Source organism: Trachurus japonicus, chromosome 9 (genome assembly GCF_045865225.1).
Source record: "Trachurus japonicus isolate A0001 chromosome 9, Traja_1.0".
NCBI classification, from domain to species: domain Eukaryota; kingdom Metazoa; phylum Chordata; class Actinopteri; order Carangiformes; family Carangidae; genus Trachurus; species Trachurus japonicus.
In genome coordinates this window covers 13,565,839-13,581,011 of record NC_140915.1, presented here as the reverse complement: position 1 = coordinate 13,581,011, position 15,173 = coordinate 13,565,839, and the positions used below count along the sequence as shown (strand labels likewise).

Below are 15,173 nucleotides of genomic sequence, written 5' to 3'. Positions count from 1 at the left end.
AGAGACACTCAAACTCTTAAATTGTGTGTAAATATAAATACAAACAAGCACTAAAAATTTAAAAGATTGCATATGACGGTATCTGAGTGCATGGTGTTGAGGTTAGGGGTCAAAGAGGGGGTGGGGGTGGGTTTGTGACAGCTTTCTTTGACAACAGCCAGGTAAATCAACACAAAGCAGGTCATTAGTTTATCAACCAGCTGAGGAGGCCGGCCTGCGTTTTAAATGAGCCTGTGTGTACTGGTAGACTGTATTTACTGAGACAAGAGGTGTGTTTGTTGGTGACATGAGGGAGGGAGAGGAGAGCAGAGGTCTCTCTTTATGCGACATATAGACCTATAATGTTAAGTTTAGATTAATTAGATATGTCAGTCTTATCTTAATGAGCAACAGGATTAAGATACAGTTTAGTATTAACTTTAATTAGCACTCTAAAACCCAAATAACTATAGAAATCATAGAGCCAGTTAAATTGATTATTATAGGAAGAATGATGTTGTTTTATTATATGCACAACTTATTTTCTGCCTTATTCAAAGTTTTGTGGGAATTTAAGAACTGTGTGTAAAATAAAGATTCACACATTTTGTCAGCTTTGCGTTATTTTATTTTTTTATTTCCTAACTGAATATGTGCCTGAAGCACGTTGCTCCAAACTTAGAAAATGTTTATAAAGCTGATGCTTTTCCGTCAGTAAAACAGATGTTTTGCTCATATTGCCACAGTCTTTTCTTTGGGTATAACCGATTCAACATCCTATTTCAGATCATGCCCACTGTAATAAATAACACTGTTTACAACAAGCCCAGCAGTAAATTAGGTTTTAAATGTTATAAAACTCATTAAAAGGCCATGATTAAGTGAAATCACACAGCACTGTCGAGGAACTAATGTGACATAATCAACAAACAACTCACAGTCAAGAGTGATATCTTCAAGTTTCCTTTATGCCTTCTATAAAAGTATATCATTGAGGCAATCATACAGTGGATTTAGACATTTCTTTCTCTCTAGGCCATACACAGTGAATAAATCATCTCATAGCCTAAAACATAGAGGATTCTCTGGAAAAAAAATCTATATAGGCTATACACATATATACAATGTACATTATCTTTGAAGAGAATATAGTCTAAATAACTTCCCTTTAAAGCTGGAATTCTCAGTCTTTTATTCACATGATGGACATTTGGATGTAACTAGGTGGCATGTAATAAATTACTGTTTCACTTTACTCCTAATCTATTTACAAGTTCATAGATTCCAGCATTAAATACTTGTAAATCAGACAGGCTGGTGCCAAGTGGCAGCAGGCTATCATACAAAAATAGTTCATATCTTTAAAAGAAGAAGAGGAAGAAGAAAGATTGGCAGTGCACAGCATATACTGATTAAGCGTTGCATTGTTACCAAAAACAAACCAGCTGTGTCTCTATTATCATTGACAACTTTCCTATCACATGTGTGACTGTGAAAAAGTCAGAGAGTCCTATTTAGCTTATCACATAAGCAAAGCATCTGGAGAGCAAGGAGAGTGGTGTTGTTTGATAAGAGAGCAGCACTGGAGCTCAGACAGTTTCTTTTTTCAATTTCTTTTGTTTTTTTTTAATATCTCTCTGGTGACATTTGCATAGAAAATATCCTGATGTGATATCCTTCAGCGTCTAGTTCAAACGAGGCCTTGCGTGCGCCCATGATCACCCCCTCCTCCTTTTAGTCTTTGAGGCTCTAACCTCTCACAATAGTTGCAGGTCAATGAGTGACAAAAGTTTAGATTGCCTTTTATCTGAACAATAGCCGGGGCAGATTATGAACCCGTGGATTAAATGAGGGGCAATAGAGCCAAAATGGATGCCAGCAGGGTCAAAACGCAGCGGGCCACTGGAGCTGAGGCTTCGCTCTCCAGTTCGTCTACGATGTACGGATCGAACGTTTCTTCCTCGACGTCCGGGTCTCGGTCGTCTGGGTCGCCGCTCGCCTCGTACCTCTCGGTGGAGTCGAAGCACAGCGCCTTCATGCTGCTCTTGACAAACTCACAGATGGCCCTCTCCGTGCCGTCGCACATACACGTCTCCAGCTGCTGGCCCTTGGGTATTTTACGCATATTCGCTATCACATTCCTGCAGGCGTTCGTGCACACCGCGCCGCTGAAAAGTTTCCCGCAGTGGTTCAAATAATCGAGCATCGCGTTGTTGCACTGGTGGTCTTTCTCGCACTGGCGCCGGGCTTCCGTGCAGCCGGTGCTGGTAGTCCTGGGCAGGCAGGGCTCGATGTCCTGTTTGGTGCGGATGCACACCGCGTCCTGGGCGCAGCTGCAGTCCTCCAGCGCCGGTCCGTTTTTGGTCAGGTTGAGCTGGACGATCGAGGAGATGCAGTGGCTGGGACACCTCCTCCTCTGCCCGCTGAGCACGGGCTGACACGCGCTCAAGTAGTGTCCGTACGCGTAACTGCAGTCGGGCTCGGCTTGGCAGTTCAGGATGGCTCGCCAGCATATCATCCGCGAACCGTGGGACGGCAAGGCCACGGAGAAGTAGCCCAAAAACAAAAGCACACAAGTGAGAGTGGAAACAGTCCTGCAGACGCTCCGTGCCAGTGCGCCAGGGGTTGCCATTGTTCTGGCTTCAAGACACGGGGAGGGAGGGGGGGGGGTAAAAACTCACAACAGTGTCATAAGTGAAACTTCTTACACTACTTCCACGGAGAGTGTCTCTTCAAACTGGAGACTGTGATTTATTCCGAGGCAGATGGTGTGTGATAGGCCCGTGTGTGGGCGTTCAACAGGCTGGCAGTGCACTGTGTAATCCCGGCTCCATAAACCCGTCAGCGCTGATCCATTTGAGCCGGATACTTCAGCGAACTTCCCGTTATCCATACATGATTGGGACGAACACTTTAAATAGAAACACGAGCTTTAAGAAAAATCAATGTCCTCCATAAGTTGCCGAGAGTTTCTGCAGCGACTTTATTCCATCGCAGCGAGTCTGAGTTTGTGCAAAAAAACAAAAAAAAAACAAAAACTGCCTCCAGATCAGCAGCAGATCCCCCTCGGTTGCCTTCCTAGCGGGTTTCCACCTCACACCGAAGCCGGGACAAGTCGGGAGAGTCCTGAGGAGGAGCGCGCTGGATCATTTAGCGGTCCTTCTGCGCACGGGTGTGCAAACAAATCGTGCATGGGGGAAAAACAACAACCCTTATAGCTCGCAAAGTGGTCCTCTCTACTCTGCCCCCCTCCCCTCTTTCCCTCTTTGAGCATTTAGTCTTTCTGTTCCTCAGCCCCCTCTCCACACATTAGCCAAGTGCCTCCCATTGGTTGGGCCACTTGTTGTGGGTTTCTACGTAGTGATGGGCGGGAGTTTGGGGTGGGAGGAAGATGGTCTCGACTTTGGGCATATACAAGGTGAGGAGGGATGAATGTGTTGGAGTGTAAATTTTAATGGAGAGAGCAGCTCTCCCTGCTCAGAAGAAAAGGGGGAATTGGTTTTCAGCACGTTTTATGAACCAGTACATAGGTATTCTCAAATGTATATCAATAAAAGTTTGTTACTGAAGAGTAGTGAGAGATAGAAAACATGAAATATTGTGAACAGACTGATGTAGCAGTCTATTGACTAAAGTGATTGATTTACACCTTAATGATGATGATGATAATAATAAATTATATAAATACAAACCCAACTTTGGTTTTTAATGTTTCATATCATCATGTTTCATCAAAAAACATTTACATCTACTGAAATTGCTTCTGACACATTACACCGCTGATCTTTTTTAGTAAATTTGTAAAGTATTTAATTAACCACCATTAAGCCGATGCACTTTGTTGTGCAATTACAGCCCACAAACAAAGCTGTAGTGTTGATTTCACCCATTAAAAGGTGTTTTGAGGGCATTTTATCCAACATTGTAGAGCTGACGGACAATGAGTGAGGGACGACATGCAATAGGAGACCGACATGGCTAATTGAGAACAACAACTGTGACTGAGCTGCTGTTTAATAACAATTTGATCCACACAACTTCATGCTAATGATGTGTGCAGCATCCTGATTGGTGATTTATTCATCCACATCCTATTAACTCTTCTTCTGCAGGGCAGCCGAGTACAAATGAGCTGTGGTGTTAGAGGGCACTCAGTGAACATCATTGAGTATAATCTCTCATTAAGGCCAACCTCCCACATATTTATTGCACTTTATCCGACAGCTGATGTTAAGCCGGTGGGAGTTGCAGCTCTTAGCACTTTTTATTTGCTTAACATGTGACACGAATCCTAACCAAAGCGCTCACAGGCCACTAATATCAGTTAAACCATGAGAGACGTACCTGCCTGTGCCAGTTAGGGAGTTTTTTCATCTCCATTATGAACTCTCAGGGTGAAACAGGTGAACTGCACCAGGCATTAAAGGGATAGTTCACCCAAAATTCAAATTTCACTCATTATCTACTCACCCTCATGTCGACTAAGGGCTGGGAGAAGTTTCAGAGTCCTCCGTGCCTTCTCGGAGTTACGGGGGGGTCCGCGCAGCAGTATTTGTCCTTATTATAATGGTTGTGAATGGTGCTCACTGTTCTTCGTCCAAAAAGACACACCAAAAAACATCCAAATACCTCCATACTGCTCATCTGTAATGTCCCTCTTGTATTGAAGCCCCGACATGAGAAATTGTTACGAAAAAAATTAAATAAGTCTATATTTTAAGCTTGTTTGTAGCGGAAGCTCCCAGTGTCTCAGTTCACGGCTCTGCCTGTGTCCCGGCGGATCAATTTCTCATGTTGGGGCTTCAATACAAGAGGGATTACAGACGAGCAGTATGGAGGTATTTGGATGTTTTTTGGTGTGTCTTTTTGGACGAAGAAAAGTGAGCCCCGTTCACAACCGTCATATGGACATGCAGCGCTGCGCCGAGTCCCGCTGTAACTCAGAGAAGGCACGGAGGACTCTGAAAATTCTCCCAGCCCTTAGTCGACATGAGGGTGAGTAAATAATGAGTGAAATTTGAATTTTGGGTGTACTATCCCTTTAAGTAATACACGTGGGTAGATACTAGAAAGTGTAGATAGTTTTCCTCTGTGTGTGTCATCAGTCAGTCATCCATCCATTCATCCATCCATCGTCTACACCGCTCATTCATGCAGGGTGACACCTAATTTAGAGTCACCAGTCCGCCCACTACACGTCTTTGGACAGTCGGAGAGGAAGAGCGCCACACAGAGCCCACGCAGGCATGCAGGGAGAACGTGCAAAACCCGTCACCAGTCATCAGATCACATAATATAATATGAAATAATAACGCATGTCTGCAGTCTGGTCAGTGGTGGATGATTGTGGTAAAGTCGGAAACCTCTGCTCGGATTTCTCACTTCACAAATTCTGCAAAAAAAAAAGTATTTGTCTGCGGCTGTTTTATTCTGAGGGATGGATACCAAAATCTGAAGTTTACTGCTATTTTACTGCTATTACATCCACTGAAGAGGTTATATTTTCACCCATGTTACAGTATGTCAATTTATTTATGTGTAAAAAGAGTTCACGAAAAAGCACTAACTAGTTTGAGCTAAACTTGGTGGCATCGGGCACTGGAGCCACGCTAAAATCGTAGTGTTAGGATATATGCTTAAAAGCTAAATATATCACTAAGGAACAAATGTATACGGCAAATAGAAATGCAAAGTATGTTATTTTCATGCTTTGATTCAAGCGAGTGACTTCTATGTTCAATTTCTACTCAAGTTCTCAAATAATCTAAGGGCCAGTAAGTCGGCGTCCTACAGATTTGAACAGTGACTGGTGTTAGGGGAGAGTGAGAGTTTGCGTGTTTATTGGTACTGACTGGACTCTACCAACAACATCATATTGTTTGTCTTCATTAGGGCTCCAACTAGCAGTTATTTTCATTGTCAGTTCATCTGCTGATGATTAAAATCAAATTGTTTTTCAATAAAACGTCAGAAAATTACCCTTCATAGTTTACCAAGAGAAGTTGGCATGTTTGTGTCTTGTTTTGTCCAAACATCAGCCCCAAAGACCCAAGACTCCATGGAGAGACATCAGTGCTTATTTCAGAGGCTGAAACGATGACAGAAGAGATTTTATGGATTTATTTTTGACTTGAACAATCAGCAAATTTATTCCAAAAAAATATTTTCTGTCCTTTTGTTTTTGTTTCAGCTACATTTCTCATGTGAACGTCCTCATTCACAGAGACGAGTTGATCTTGAGGTTTACAGGCATTTTCTGGTTTTAATCACTGCTGCCAGCATTAATCTGCTACCACAAAAATATCATATGAAAAATCTAAATTGTCCTTTTATTTTATGTTTTCAGCTTTCTCCCTCATCATCAAATAAATGAATGAAGATCAGGATACCTTATTTTTCGGAAAAAAAAAAAAGTTTTAACTTTACAGCTTCTTTCCAGTAGCTTAGATCATCACCCTCAGATACCTGCCTGGACCTCATCATCAAAATGACACATGGGTGTGTGTATGTGCAACTGCGAGTGTGTGTCTGTGTGGGTGTGAGTAAAATGATAGCCCACATGTTGACACATGAGCGGGAGGAGGCAGTTTAGCTCTTGAGGCTTGATGTGGATGAGGGAGTCAGGGAGAGAGAGCAGCGAGGGCACAAAGGCTGTTTGTGTTTCAAGCAGCATTCTGATCTCAGGAATGTACCTTTAGGCCACAGCCGTGAGCTTCCCACTGCAAACAATGCACTCAATGTCAGTTACGGCTGGCTAGCACAGACGCTGCTGGCGCTACTCCAAGGTCCCAACTCGTCGAAAATGATGGATACAGGGAACTCAATACCTTTAGGAGTCCCTCTCCTGCTTTTTCCCTGCAGCACAAAGAATGGAAACACTGTGAGCTTTGACAAAAGATTCCCAAACACCAGAGTCTTCATTGTTTCAAGTGCTTTTTTAAAGCAACTGTAAATCGAAAACAGAGGCAACACCGAGTAAAGCAAGGTTATTCATCCACAGCCATTCATCCATCTTTTTTGCTGCATTTGTGTACTGTAAATAAAGCATCGGTTTTGCCTTTCAGAGTCCATAATAATTTGCATATTGTGAAGTTTGGACGTCCAGAGAGAAAACGCCTCTTTAAAAAAAAGAGAGAAAAAATAGGGCTGATCGAATCATTGAATCATCCAACACTTTTGCCTTTGCCAACAGCTGTATGCTTAAACCAGATGTGCTGCACTGAGAGCTGAGCTTTGTTACTTTGAGGGCTCAATTAAAACCGGGTTCTTGCCGCAACAGTCCAATTAAGGGACAAACATAATGACATTAAAACCGTCCCCCGCTGGTGCTCTGATCAGTGAGCGCTAGCTTGTGAGCTAGCAGTAAAGTTTTGTGAAGAACATTATAGTTGGCTATTAAATTAACTTCACTGAAATAAAAGCGTACTTATATTTTTATACAAGGACAAAGCAATGCCAGTTGGTAATATGTAAAATATTTAATGTGTCTATAATGTGTTTTAGACTATTTCATTTTTTGCATGAAACTAATTTCAACAGACACATCTTTTAAAAGTTTGTGTGTGATTTTAACCACATCACAAAAAAAGATGCAAGTTTGAAGGAACCGAAGAATCCGACACTGTTGTACTCACTTTAACAACTGACTTTACGACGGACAGAAACGTCATCAATGAAGTGAATATAAGTGATCAACAGTGGGTGGGACTTTGTGGCATGATCCAACAAACTTGTCCATAAGATTTAAGGGTGGAAACAACTTTCTAAAGACTGTCAAGCCTCTTTCTCTCAGAAAATATGACTACATGAACGACACTTTAGAGCTCTACTATATATATATTTATTTATTTATTACATTTTTGAAGGTGGTGGTGATTTCCGAAGGGTATAATACACCCAGACAGTGTTACTTCTTCAGGGCTCATTGGACACTACAGTGACTCGCTATTGGAAAGTGATGATATGTTGCCACATGAGCTCAAGCTAGCTGGTTAGCATGCAAACTTAGGAAGAACAAGAAAAGTGATAGAAATGAGAATAAAACAAGAGTTACTACCTGCTTTCTGTTATTCAGTAGATGACTGAAGTCGAAAGCTGAACTCAACATATACAATTTCTTCTACACAGATAAGTAAAAGGCTAAAAGTAATATATGCTGCTGCTCCTTTAAAACCTTTAACCCATCACTGGCCAGAAGCCTCCTGCAGCTGAAGTGCTGCAGAGAGCTCATGTCAGGAGGATTTCATCAGTTACTGAGTGAGCCGAGTCCCAGCAGAGCAGGTCAGCAGCAGTGGGCCTGCACCGTGCTGTCTGAAGGAGGAAATATCAGAATACAGGAAATGAGTTGGCAGGAACTATCCATTCAAATTGCTTCCTCTTTGGGGTCTCAGAGAAGTGATAATAGCAAGTGATAAGTTATTTGGAACGAAACCAAACAAGATTAAGGATTCATTTCCTTCCTCATGTCTGCCCATTAATTTGCCTCCGTTTGGTCCGTCCTCTTCCAGGGATTTGTGTTCATTTGTAAAATGCAGAGTGACACACAAGTGATTACAACTGTACAAGTTGGCAGATAATGGCAGAAAGCCATAAATAAAACTATCTATTTTCACCACCACTAGAGCGCCTTGGCTGCTAAAGTTACAAATCCTATAGGAAACTGCTTTGCTCTCAGGACAGGAGCATTTAATTTTCTCCCCGTATGTAGTTTGATGTCCTTCCTTCCTGTCCTTCTTCAAAATCCTGCTAAACAGGGAAAAATGTTAAATGAAGTGTTATGGAGGGTGGGGCTGCTCCTTTAATCAGTAAGATTAAACTCATCCATCATGTCAACTGGGCACTGATCTTTGTGACCTTTTTAACACGACCCACTGCGCGATGATTCAACATCATCTGATCCACCCATCTGACACAAACCTTCAAACATAATAACTGCAAATGTGACTTAACAAGCAGCAAAGGAGCATGTTATTCTTAAAATCATAGGAATGATGACTTCCAAAATGCACCGGAATAACTTTGTTTGAAGTGCAACTAAAGCTGCCAAATACACAAATGTGTTGCAGAAGAGGTATTTTGCACTTGTTTTGCCCTTTAAAGCCCCTGTACGGAGCTTTTAACTGGATACGCAAAAGTCTCTGGTTTCTGCTGATGTGTCTCTGTTACCTACAACAGCAAATGAGCCCATCAGTGTGAAGATACGCTATTTCTAAGTAGTCTAATTCTATACCTCTGGAAGGCATGGTCGGGTCGGACCACTGACGAAACGATACGAATAGATACATTACGCTGCATAAAAAAATAAATTAAAAAAAGCAAGTCCCGTCTTCTTTCCGACGTTTCCAAAACAAATCTACACGCGCCGGCCAGACAAAAGTCTTCATGACAGTGGGAAATGCAGTCTTCATTCCGCCGCTTTCGTCCACAGGGGCCGCCAAAATCAACACTAAATGAAAAGTCTGTACGGGGGCTTTAACCGACTTTACTTTTGGTACCTTCATATCCATTCATTTAGGGTACACTGCAACTTTTACTTTTTATTCCTGGATGATCACCTCCTCTGTCAGTTCTGGGCATCTGCTGACAGGATGATATTGTTATTGCTTCTCCCCCCAGCAGCAAAAACACCTTTTGACAGCACCCGCACGTCAGCTATAACAGCAAAGTCCATTAAGGGGTGGAGCATGTGCTCTTAGAAGTGTGATTACACCCAGGTAACTTCTGTAGCATTTATACCCAGACACATCTCTATGAAATCTCGACATGGCCTCAACACAACACGCATCACACAAGCAGCTGTTGCAACATATGCTGCTCAGCCGTCAGCCTGCATGAGCGGCTGTTTATACAGGCCCGAAGGCCTTTCATATCACTGCAGACAAACACCAGCACATATGGACCAACCAATAAAGATCTAACCCCCCGACACAGACATACGACCTTAATCTCCTAAACATGGAGTTCAGCAAGAAAGAATTTAACAATATAAAAACACAACAAAGCATACACATAATCAGTAAGACCACAAGTGGTAAATATTCCTGATCTGCTGTTGATGAAAGGCTCAACTTTGTTATACAGAGCTGCTACAGAGATGTGTGACAGTCCAAAACCCACACCAGCACAAACCACATATTTATTAATGCAAACTGTTTATCATATTATTGTGCGTATAATCATAAAATCATGATATTCTGTGTTTAAAAGTGATTCTTCTGCATGTGCATGTGTGATTTCTGTTGATGGGCGGCTGCCACCTGGAGGAAATGATAACTGGCAACCGACAGTTGGCATTTGGGGTCTCTCTTTGGGCAGGACAGCAGCTTATCATATCCTGGGGAGGAATTTCTGAAATAATATTTTGTGTATCAGATCTTCCTTCTTCAGCTGGATCTGATTCTTCTGTAAAACTTATTTGGTTTAGGAATAAAATTATAAAAAACTACAAATGTTATCTAACAAGTGTTGTTTATTTTACTACACATTGGTTAAGGACTGTAATGTACTTCCTCTTGATTTATTATCTTACGCACCAAAGAGATTCAATGTATGCTAAACCTACCTGGCAACACACAATTCTGAAAGACCTGATTATAGAAAAAAGATATACTTTACATCTCTTATACAACAGTTGTAAAAGTTATAAGTTATAACAGTTATAAAAATGTACATATTCTGGTTGGCACTAAGGAAGTATCGTGGGTCATACTGCCCAAGGTGTTTTAGCTGCTACGTCTTTAGGAAACACTGCGGTGTCCCATGAGCTGTGTTTATAATAGACGATAGCCTATAGTGCAGGTCACGACTTATGTCCAAAGCCAAAGTTCAGTGCCCCTGCAGCAGGAAGTAAGTGTGTGCTATATGTAGCAAGGCAAAAAGTAAGGGTGTGGAGGTGGGCTTCACTTTGTGGGCGGCCATGGGGCACTTTTCTCTTTGTGTAGGAGACCGGAGTATTGGTCTTGGACTCACAACTAGTGTTAGCTGCACCAATGACGCCCTTTTGTCCTCAAACGTACTTTATATTTGCTGTTTATTAGCAAATGTTAGCATTCAAATGGAGACAATAGAGATTTTCATTCTTAGCATGTTAGCTAAATACATCAGAGAACTGGAGGATGGCTGAATAAGATGCAACATACTATTCATTGACTATCATGACTATTTAAACTTGCAATAAGTTGTAAAAAATAAATAAATAACTGAGATATCATCACCTTACTTGTTGGCAAACAGATGCTGACTTATAGGCAACATCCAGCATTTCTGAAGCAACATTATTCATTTGGAGTCGTGTTTCTGGTCACCAGGAAAGTGAAAATCTAATATTAACGTTTATTTTTTGGTTTCCAACAGCTCCTTAGAGAAATATCTGGCTCTTTTTAGTGGCTAAATGATAGTGTTCACTGTGTGTTCACTGTGTGTTCACCAGCTAGTTGCTAAGTGTGGCTATCAGGTGTTATTTTTAGAACATTTCAGCTGAAAACAGTGGCCAGAAATGATGCTATGAGAGCAGCGAGACTGAACCAGGACAGTTGAGTTGTTGGCCGGGCAGCTACTAATCACTACTTGCAGCTATATTCACTTTCTAATGTTGTTTTGCATTATACACATATCCATATCCATTACAGTTGCTTTAACCCAGTGGTTTAGTTGCGTAGCCCTAACCGACTACTGGTCAGAACCACTCATTCCTCATGCCCAACCAAAGCGCAGTTGCCAGGCCTCAGTCTTGCAGAAAGTGAACATTTCAAACACACGAAAAGAAAACACACTCTCACTGCACCAACTTCTCTGTGCGTCTGTAACATTTATGCCACCCAGTCTTGGAGCGCACAGATGACGGTAGGGTATGTAAACAAGCAGAACACGCAGCAGAATACCATCTCACACATCTCGCACGGCTTTCAGACGTCTTCCCCATCCCATAACCCCCTGCAGTTCCTCTGGCAGCGCTCCAAACCTCGAGTAGCCTACCCAATTTAAGAGATTAGACCCAGAAAAAGCACACAAGACCCAAGACAAATGGCCCCCACCAGATCTCACTCCCGGCCAAACTCTGGCATCACAGAGTCTCTGCTATAGAGACGTCAAGTAATGCGAGGGGGGGGGGGGCTGTGAAACCCTAGCGTGTTCCCCCATTTGGCACGTTCCTGAGACTCCAACGCAGTTATGAGGCCACTTCATAGGAGTGTAAACTGTGTATTTAAAAAGCCGTCATTGTGGGACTAACATTGGCCCTGGTGTAGGTTGTTAGAATAACTGAATGACACAATGGTTTCTTTTCTAAATAAACAGATGTGGGTAGGCTGTTAAAACCTTCATTTTTTTCCCCCTCTTCCTCTCCGTCTCCTCCTCCTCCTCCCCTTCCTCCATCCCATCTGTAAGTGGCCTCATACACACACACACACACACACACACACACACACTCTCTCTCTCTCTCTTTCACTCTCACTGCTTCACTCTCTCACTCTTCCTCGCCTCCGTCCGTCCACATGTCTAAGAAAGGCAAAGGGCCGGTTTCCTCCTGCAGCTGTTCAGTACAGACGGGCCTCTATTCCAGCCTCCAACAGTCAAGTGATATCGGTCGTCTGCTCGGGCTGATTAATTGCGTGTCACTCTTAACTCCTCCAAGACCACTGCCCCTTTGCAGCCCCTGCACAGCACCCCCTTTACCCCCTCAAACCCACCCCTACCCCTACCCCTCCCCTCCTCCCCCACTTGTCCTCCTCCCACGCTGCACATGGAGGAAATGAACTCACCACAGTCCTGCTGGCATTGGACTTCTATCAAATCTAATTCTCAATGAAAGATTACTGTGGCATTTCAAACAGACCGTAGCCGGTCCAAATAATAATAATAATGATAATAATGATTCATAAGCTCTGTGGATAGATAATGAAAAGCAGCTTAACTCGCAATTAGAGCAATTATCTGAGGAATATTTTTCATTTATCTCCGTTCACTGAAGCTTAACTGTTTTCTGCATTTCTTGATTGTTTTAAAGTTTGGTCAAAGTTTGCAAAACTGCAGACAAGGCACTTTAAAACTCAAAATGTGTGTGTGGTATATATATCATCCAAGTCTGAAAGTTGGAACCAATCTCTCAGAGTCTTGTTTCCTTTATTTCTTATGATATTTCTTATATTTGTAAAAGATTCAGGAAAAAGAACATTGTCTTTGTACATTTAGAGAAACTTTATCACATTGGGACTGTATCGACTTTCTGTAGATTTGATCCATGCCTTCTAGACTTCTGTTCATTACTTTTCATTTGATCCCTTGTTCTTTCATTTGGGAGTTTTATTTTTGTCTGAATCGAGAGTCTGAGGACAGAGGGTGTGGTATTCTTTGAGGCAAATTTGTGATTTGGATTTTGGGGTTATATAAATTAAGTTGACTCAGCCCAAACCGATGCTGACTCAGCACTGTGTAAGACTCGCACACATAGCTTGTATTTGAACAATAAGCAATATCCAGTTCTGTAGTAGTTTATGGCCCATGGAAAACTACTGCCTCTGTTGTGGGGACGGGTAAAAACTCAAGCAAAAGAAAATTCAATTGAGAACCTGCTGTTTGTGGAAAAAGACAAAGACTTTCTGAGGTTGTTTTGATTTTGAAATACTGGGTGGAAATTTGGCTATAAAAGAAGAAACACAGCATGAACATGAAACCTACTGAATCTATGATCACGATAAGTGAACACATTCATCAAACCTAAGATGGAAGTGCATTTTTAAAAAGTCAGAACATTTCAAACTTGTTGCCAATGTCCCCAACAAAGTGGCGCAGGAGCACATTCCCAGCTGGTTCTGCTATGCTGATAAGGCAGCGCGGCTGCCTGGTGACCAAATAAAAAGCACATGTCTCACATAGCATCAGAGATGCATCAATCCTCCATGAACTCTTGACTCCGAGGGGATTACTGCGGATAAGAATGATGTGACCAATCGACATATTGCATTCTCTGAGGAGACACAGACGCCATTTTGGAGTGTCAGCTTTCAGAAAAACTTTTTGTTTTTCTAAAACACACATTTGAAGGGTTTAAGGGTTTTTAATAGTTGAACCTTCCTTTAGGATGTTTTTTCTGATTTTATGAAGCACTGCGTTGTGTGAAGCTATGGTTATATAGCTGAATTTTTGAAGCTATGTTGATGAAACACTGACTTTTTAAGCCAAGATGTGAACATTGAGTATGTTGCTGAGTGTCATCGCGAATGTGTGTTATAATTGTCTTCCTAATGTGTATTTAATAATGTGTATGGAATGTGTTTTTTATGTGGTATTTTATTGTTGCTGTCTTTTTAAAGGTTGCCCTTTACAATCAGGCAGAGGGACTAACGATGAAAAGTAGCTTTTTAGCTAACTCAGGTGCATTTACATTTGTTTTTTACAATAAGCCTGTAAATATTCTCATTCATCCAGGTCATAGTTATCTCAAGGAAATTTAAATCGAACGCAACTGGACCTGGTTTAGAAATAAGTCCAGTTGCGTTCGATTTAAATTTCCTTGAGAATGTTTTTAACAATGTTTTATTAATGTACACTGTCCCTTTTAAAATAAACTAATAATAATAAAGAAACTATATACAAGCTCATAACTGTAAGGTGAAATATACAACTTTTTAAAAAGCACAATACAGGATATTTCATAGATAGCTTGACTAAGCATGTGTGCGTCACCCGCCTTCATTTGCCTAAAACAACTTTTCAACAGGTTGAGTGACATTATCAGAATGAAGCAAAACATGACTGCTCAGACGAACGTGTGAAGACAAGACCTGCTGAGAAACCATCCCATCCATTAATGCAGATTCCTTCACTTCACCTTTTGCTTCTCTAGGCTTTATCGATGCCAGTTGCCTTGGCCTCAGGCTCCGTGGCGTTTCGCTGCAGACAGCCCATCAAGATGACTGACAAGTGTTTGGACAACAGCTGAGAGAAGAGGAAGGGAGTGGGATTAAGAATACACTTCGTTGCAAAAGAAAAAAAAAATTGATCTGAGCCTGAATCTCCAAAAGAAAACAGCGTTGGTGTAAAAACCCTCAACGTCTGACCCTCACATATACGACCTCCCTGCAACAACAACAACAACAACAACAACAACAACGGCCAAACTGACAAAGTCTTACATGAATCAGTCAGGCTGAACACCACTGATTCTTGTCTTTAAAGGTATAGTTCACCCAAAATTC

General features: G+C 41.8%; 1 protein-coding gene across 1 annotated transcript; it reads right to left on the bottom strand.

The window, feature by feature from the left end:
- Positions 1 to 926: 926 nt before the first annotated feature.
- Positions 927 to 3,288, bottom strand: gas1a (growth arrest-specific 1a). The gene has a single exon (XM_085786020.1). It carries the CDS (start codon positions 2,609 to 2,611, stop codon positions 1,823 to 1,825), a length of 789 nt encoding a protein of 262 aa, XP_085642146.1. The 5' UTR covers positions 2,612 to 3,288; the 3' UTR covers positions 927 to 1,822.
- Between the last annotated feature and the right edge of the window lie 11,885 nt (positions 3,289 to 15,173).

Bases quoted from the DNA above. Each gene is read 5' to 3' on its own strand.
- gas1a (XM_085786020.1), bottom strand. From the start codon at position 2,611: ATGGCAACCCCTGGCGCACTGGCACGGAGCGTCTGCAGGACTGTTTCC.